General features: G+C 43.0%; 1 protein-coding gene across 1 annotated transcript in view; it reads right to left on the bottom strand.

The window, feature by feature from the left end:
• Positions 1 to 2,279: 2,279 nt before the first annotated feature.
• The window catches only part of mdm2 (MDM2 proto-oncogene), a 35,073-nt gene continuing 29,937 nt past the window's right edge, over positions 2,280 to 7,415 (bottom strand). The window contains exon 12 of the mRNA XM_068050396.1: positions 2,280 to 2,358. Within this exon, the coding sequence (XP_067906497.1) occupies positions 2,351 to 2,358 (8 nt within the window). The 3' untranslated portion in view covers positions 2,280 to 2,350. The remainder of the gene's footprint in view (positions 2,359 to 7,415) is intronic.

The raw sequence follows: 7,415 nt of genomic DNA, 5'->3' as shown, positions 1-7,415 counted from the left end.
GGTCAGAGGCTAGGAATCCTGCGGCGAGTAACTCACCTCCTGACTCCCCCAAGCCTAGCAATCATCTACAAGGCACAAGTCAGGAGTGTGATGGAATACTCTCCACTTGCCTGGATGGATGCAGCGCCAACAACACTCAAAAAGCTTGACACCATCCAAGACAAAGCAGCCCCGTTGATTGGCACCCCATCCACAAACATTCACTCCCTCTACCACCGATGTAAAGTGGCAGCAGTGTGTACTATCTACAAGATGCACTGCAGCAACCCACCAAGGCTCCTTAGACAGCACCTTCCAAACCCACGACCACCAGCTCCTAGAAGGACAAGAGCAGCAGATGCATGGGAGCACCACCACCTGCAAGTACCCCTCCAAGCCACACACCATCCTGACTTGGAACTATATCGGCATTCCTTCACTGTCACTGGGTCAACATAGTGGAACTCTCTTCCTAACAGCACTGTGGGTGCACCTACCCCACATGGATTGCAGTCGTTCAAGAAGGCAGCTCACCACCACCTTCTCAAGGGCAATTAGGGACGGGCAATAAATGCTGGCCTTGCCAGCGCCGTCCACATCCCAGGAACAAATAAATCTTTCTTAAATTGTCTCACCGGCCCCCCATGTAAGGCAAAAATTGTAATCTGGCCCCCCACGTGAAAAGTTTGGACAACCCTGCTCTATCAGAACTGAGGTCCACGAGATAAACAGACATTTTAGTAAAGTTGGAAAAAAAGCGGGGGTTGGGTAAAAAGGAGAAAGGCAGGGAATAAATGAGTGTAATCGTCTGTAGATTGCTTAGTTGAAAACTGTCAAATGATACAGGAGCTCAATGATGAGGTAATGGAGAGACATTAAAACCAAAAAGTGCAAATTGTGTACCGTGAAAAGACACACAAGTGACCCACACAAACAGACATGTAAGAAAAGAGCACAAGAAAGGGTGGCGGGCAAAAAGGCAACTCACAAATGCAGCAGATCTGAAGTCAAAATTAAAAACTACCAGTAAAACAGAGTGTGCTGAAATTTCCGTGAGGGTTCTCCTGATCTCTGGCTGTAACTTTGGTAAAAGAAAATTTGAAACCACAGAGAAACAGGGTAAACGGCTCTTAATGCCATTTTTCTGTAGTTTCCTTCCGCTAAAGTTATGACGGCAGATTGGGAAAAGCCCCCCATGGACATTCTATATTACCGAGTCAGCTAGGCTTGAGAAAGAAAAACAAGTCAACATCATGGGCCAAGACCATTGTGTTCTGATGAAGGGACTCCATCTCTACCACTCTTCCCGCCCCAAACACAGATAGCCAAATCCCAAATCCCATCTCCTGTAAAGGAAATGGAGAATATAGCTGAAGAATTTTAAAACTAAGATTAGGTGATTTCTTCACTGAACATTTCTGTTCTGTCTGCAAGTTTAACCCTAATGTGGCTCTCCATTTTAAACACCTCAGTCTGACTTAATTTTGATCACTTGCACAGTTCCAACAAAGCTCAACACAAGCTTCAGGATCTGTATCATCCTAGTGCTGCCCTTTGCTCCGTACATTGTATTTACTAATTTAACAAGCATGTCCCTTGCTTTTGTTCATTTTCGGGATGTGAGTAGTTGAACTGGTAGTAGTTGAACTGGTGTTCAATTCTCTGTGCAATGAGAAGCTTTTTTTATGTTGTTTGATGCAACATAAATGAGATGCATGAAGTTGAGGCAGTTTAAGATCTCAAAACAGGTTTATTAAACAGCTAAAATAAAAGCAAAATACTGCGGATGCTGTAAATCTGAAATAAAAACAAGAAATGCTGGAACCACTGACGTTTTGGGTCAGTGACCCTTCTTCGGAAGGGTCTGGAGAAGGGTCACTGGACCCGAAACGTTAACTCTGCTTCTCTTTCCACAGATGCTGCCAGACCTGCTGAGTGGTTCCAGCATTTCTTGTTTTTATTTATTAAACAGCTAACAACTATATACAGTACAGAGCTATCTATTTACAGGTCTTGCCTCTTGGTGTTACAGTTACAGAGTGACCATGTCCATGTCCTGGTACTTAGCTCATTAGCATACTATGATCTTAAAGGTATGTTACTCTGAAAGGCAATCACACAACACTCTGGATTAGCATTCCAGTAGTAAAACCACGACTGTACCTGATAAATCCCCATTCACACAATCTACTTTCTTCCAAGCACCACTCCTTGGCTGAGTGGGCTAGCAATTAACCAGCTTCCAAATTCTGCCACTCTATAATTTGTTATATGTGTGTGAAAGCCAATTACAGTAACTCACCTTTCAGTGTTTCCCTTCCTTTCTTCTTTTGGGGAAGTGGCTGGCCTCAGAAAAAGACAGCAAGACTGTTCACCCATCTAAAGGGGGAAAAAAGTGAATTTTAAAAAGCAATATGACGTTGCAAAAAAAGAGAAAAAAAGATACAACTGTAGCACAAGATATATTGAGAGGTGAGATCAAATACTGACATTTCAGTTTGCAAATCCACTTACTTCTTGTGGTAGTAATTTTAAACCCTAAGAACATTAAAGCCATTGACTCGAAAGACTCATCTTGTGAGTGATCTGAGGATATTCAGATTCTGTGGTGGATTTCCTGACCATCTTGTGAGGCACTGTGCTTAATAATAAAGAATCTAGTTATATGTTGGAATTAAGCCATTTAGTCCGACCTGTCTGAATTGGTGTTGATCCTCCACATGAACAGTTTCATATTCCATATGCTCATCCTGTTCTCATATTCCTTTATTCCCTTCAACCACCAATCTAACCTATTCCTAATATCTGATTAAAGGATGTACCATGCCTATAAATTGGCACCTTTATTATATTTCTGAAGCTGAACAGAGCATTCTCCTTTCCTGGAGCTGCAGGCTGACAAGTCCCTAGGTCCTGATGAACTTCATCCTAGGGTCTTCAAAGAAGTGGCTAGTGAGATAGTTGATGCGTTGGTTTTAATTTTCCAAAATTCCCTAGATTCGGGGAAGGATCCATTAAATTGAAAAATAGCCAATGTAACCCATCTTTTCAAAATGGAGGGAGACAGAAAGCAGAAAACTACAGGCCAGTTAGCTTAACATCTATCTGTGGGAAAATGTTACAATCTATTATTAAAGACGTTATAGCAGGGCACTTAGAAAAATTCAAGGTAATCAGGCAAAGTCAACATGGTTTTGTGAAAGGAAAATCACGTATAACCAATTTATTGGAGTTCTTTGAAGAAGTAACATGTGCTGTGGATAAAGGGGAACCGGTGGATGTACTGTACCTAGATTTCCAGAAGGCATTTGATAAGGTGCTACATCAAAGGTCATTGTGGAAAATAAAAGTTCATGGTGTAGGGGGTAACATATTGGCATGTATAGAAGATTGGCTAGCTAACAGAGAGTAGGCATAAATGGGTCATTTTCTGGTTGGCAAGATGTAATGAGTGGTCTGGCACAGGCATCAGTGCTAGGGCCTCAACTTTTTACAATTTATATAAATGACTTGGATGAAGGGACCGAAGGTATGGTTGCTAAATTTGCTGATGAGCCAAAGATAGGTGGGAAAGTAAGTTGTGAAGAGGACATAAGGAGGTTACAAACAGATATAGATAGGTTAAGTGAGTGCGCAAAGATCTGGCAAATGGAGTATAATGTGGGAAGATGTGAAATTGTCCATTTTGGCAGGAAGAATAAAAAAAGCTTATTACTTAAATGGTGAGAGATTGCAGAGCTCTGAGATGCAGAGGGATTTGGGTGTCCTAGTGCATGAATCGCAAAAGGTTAGTATGCAGGTTCAGCAAATAATTAGGAAAGCTAATAGAATGTTATCATTTATTGTGAGGGGCAATGAATACAAAAGTAGGGAGGTTATGCTTCAGTTATAAAGGGCATTGGTGAGACCGCATCTGGAGTTCTGTGTACAGCACTGGTCTTATTTAAGGAAGGATGTAAATGTATTGATAGCGGTACAGAGAAGGTTTACGAGACTAATACCTGCAATGGGCAGGTTGTCTTCTGAGGAAAGGTTGGACTGGCTAGGCTTGTACCGCTGGAGTTTAGAAGAGTAAGGGGCGACTTGATTGAAGCATATAAGATCCTGAGGGGTCTTGACAGGGTGGATGTGGAAAGAATGTTTCCACTTGTGGAAGAATCTAGAACTATGGGTCAGTGTTTTTTCTCTCAGGGTTGTGAGTCTTTGGAACTCTCTTCCTCAAAAGGAAGTGGAAGCAGAGTCTTTAAATATTTACAAGGCAAAAGTAGATAGATTCTTGATAAGCAAGGGGATGAAAGGTTATTAGGGGTAGGGGGGGAAAACATGGAGTTGAGTTTACAATTGAATGGCGGAGCAGGCTCGAGGGGCCAAGTGGCCTACTCCTGCTTCTAATTTGTTCTAATATGTTTAGTCTCTTGTTTTCTTAAATTGCATTTTTATGTCACTCTTCCATGTCCATTTACTTATACTTATTTTTGATTGGTCATAAATTTGGCTAGATATAATAAAAAGGCAATATAATGTAATGCATTTGCAGAGGAATTTGCATCAGGCAGCAGGCCCAAATAAAATTAAAAGTCTATGTTTGCTGCTTACGATGTGGTCTCCTCTACATTGAGACCAAACGGAGATTGGGCGATTGCTTTGCGGAACACCTCAGTTCACTCTGCAAGCATGCCCTGAGCTTCCAGTCACCTGTCATTTTAATTCTCCACTTTGCCCCCACTCTGATCCTTCGCTCCTTGGCCTCCTGCAGCATTCCAATAAAGCTCAAAGCAAGCGCAAGGAACAGTACCTCATCTTTCACTGCCAGCCTTCTGGACTCAACATCGAGTTGAACAATTTGAGAATGTAACTTCTGTCCCCATTTTGCATCATTTTTGTTTGCTTTTTTTCCCCTCATTACTTTCAGATGGCATCTATCTAGGATCCTACCATTCACACGTCCTTGTGACATCTTTTGTTTCTTTACTTGTCCCATTATCACTCCCTTTTACCTTGCACTATGAAAACTTTTGTCATTTAACCTCTCCTGCCCTCCACCCTATCACAGATCTTCCCTTTTGTTCTTTTTCCCATCCTCCCCCTTTCACTTGCTCAAAACCTATCACCATTCTAGAGTTAAGGTTTCCAGCCTATGACTTTTCATCAGAACTAGCAAAGGCCAGACATGTAATAGGCTTTGAGCAAGTGAAGGGGTGTGTGTGTGGAGGGGTGAGGGGAGAAGCACAACAAAAGGAGAGGTGTATGATAGGGCAGAGGGCAGTAGAGATTAAATGGCAGAGATGTCACAGAACGAAAGGCAAAGGGAGTGGCAATAGTTGTAGTAATAGACAAAAACATTAGTTCAGAGTGTGTTAATGGCAGAATCACGAACAGCTCTGTCCGAAAGCAAAACCAGTTTGAGTGGCACATGGTAAGAAACACAGTCAAAATGGTGGCCATGGTCTGAAGCTGTTGAACACAGTGTTGAGTCCAGAGGACTGTAGATAAAGGTGCTGTTCCTCGAGCTTCACTGGAAACTGCAGCACGCAGAGGACGGAAGTGTGAGTGTGAGAGCAGTGTGGTGAATTAAAATGACAAGCAACTGGAAGCTTGGATTCATGCTTGCAGACTGAGAGGAGGTGTTCCACAAAGCAGTCACCCAATCTGCATTTGGTCTCCCCAATGGAGAGGAGACTGCATTACGAGCAGCGAATACAGAATACTAAATTGAAAGTACAAGTAAATTGTTGCTTCACCTGGAAGGGGTGTTTGGGGCCTTGGATGGTGAGGAGAGAGGTTAAAAGGGCACTGTTACACCTCCTACAATTGCATGGGAAGGTCCCATGGGGAAGGGGCAAGGTGTCAGGGGTGGTAGAAGAGTGGACCAGGATGTTGCAGAGGGAACAGTCCCTTCAGAATGCTGGGAGGGGATGATGTGTTTGGTGGTGGCACCACACTGGAGGTGGCGGAAATGGTGGAGAATGATCCTTTGGATGTGGAGGCTGGTGCGGTGGAAAACGAGGACAAGGGAAACCCTGTCACATTTCTGGGAGGGAAGGGAAGGGGTAAGGGCAGAAGTGCAGGACAAGGGTCAGACACATTCGAGGGCCCCGTCAACCACAGTGGGGGTAATCCTCAGATGAGGAAAAAGGAAGACATATCAGAAGCACTGTTGTGGAAGGTTCCATCATCAGAACTGATGCGACAGAGACGGAGAAACTGGAAAAATGGAATGAAGTCCTACAGAACATTGTGCGAGGATCATAGGAAATAGGAGCAGTAGGCCATTCAGCCTGTCGAGCCTGCTCCGCCATACAAACAGATCATGGCTGATCATATACCTCGACACCATTTTCCCCACTATCCCCATATCCTTTGATGTCATTAGTATTCAGATTTGTCTTGAACATGCTCCCAGAGCACTCGGGCATAGAGAATTCCACAGATTCACCACACTCTGAGTAAAGAAATTCCTCATCTCAGTCTTAAATGGCCTGCCCCTTATTTCTGAGACGGTGTCCCCTTGTTCTAGACTCACCAGCCAGAAAAAACACCCTATTCACATCTACCCCGTAAGAATTTTGTAAATTTCCATGAGATCACCTCTCATTGTTTGAAACTCTAGAGAATACAGGCCCAGTTTCTGCAATCTCTCCTCACAAGACAATCCCACCATCCCAGGGATTAGTCTGGTGAACCTCCACTGCACCCTCTCTATGGCAAGTATACCCTTCCTTAGATGAGACTGTACACAATACTCCAGGAGCAGTCTCACCAAGGCTTTATATAATTGAAGTAATACATCTTTACCTATGTACTTAAATTCCCTTGGAATGAAGGCCAAGATACCATTTGCCTTCTTAATTGCTTGCTGCACCTGCACAATAGCTTTTAGTGACTCATGAACAAGGACACCCAGGTCTCTTTGGATATCAACACTTCCCAACCTCTCATCATATAAGAAATAGTCTGCCTGTTTTTTTCTACCAAAGTGGATCACTTCACCCTTATTCAGATTATATTCCATCTACCATGTTCTTGCCATTCATTTAGCCTGTCCAAATCCCCTTGAACGCCTCCTTGCAGCCTCCTCACAACTTGCATTCTCTCCTGGTTTTGTGTCATCCACAAATTTGGAAATATTACAACTGGTCCCCATATCCAAATCATTTATATAGATTGTAAACATCTGTGGCCCAAGCACAGATCCTTGCAGTACCCTATTAACAGCCTGTCATCCGAAGAAAGACCCATTTATTCCTACACTCTGCTTTCTGTCTATTAACCAATTCTCAATCCATTGCAGTATATTGCCCCCAATCCCATGTGCTCTAATTTTGTTTACTAGCCTTCTGTGTGAGACCTTATCAAAAGCTTTCATAAAATCCAAATACACCACATCTACTGGTTCTTTATCTACACTGCAAGTCATATCCTCAAAAACTCTAACA

The sequence above is a fragment of the Heterodontus francisci genome, chromosome 18 (assembly GCF_036365525.1).
Source record: "Heterodontus francisci isolate sHetFra1 chromosome 18, sHetFra1.hap1, whole genome shotgun sequence".
Taxonomy (NCBI): domain Eukaryota; kingdom Metazoa; phylum Chordata; class Chondrichthyes; order Heterodontiformes; family Heterodontidae; genus Heterodontus; species Heterodontus francisci.
Note: the sequence above shows the minus strand (reverse complement) of the source record. Positions and strands in the feature narration are given on the sequence as shown.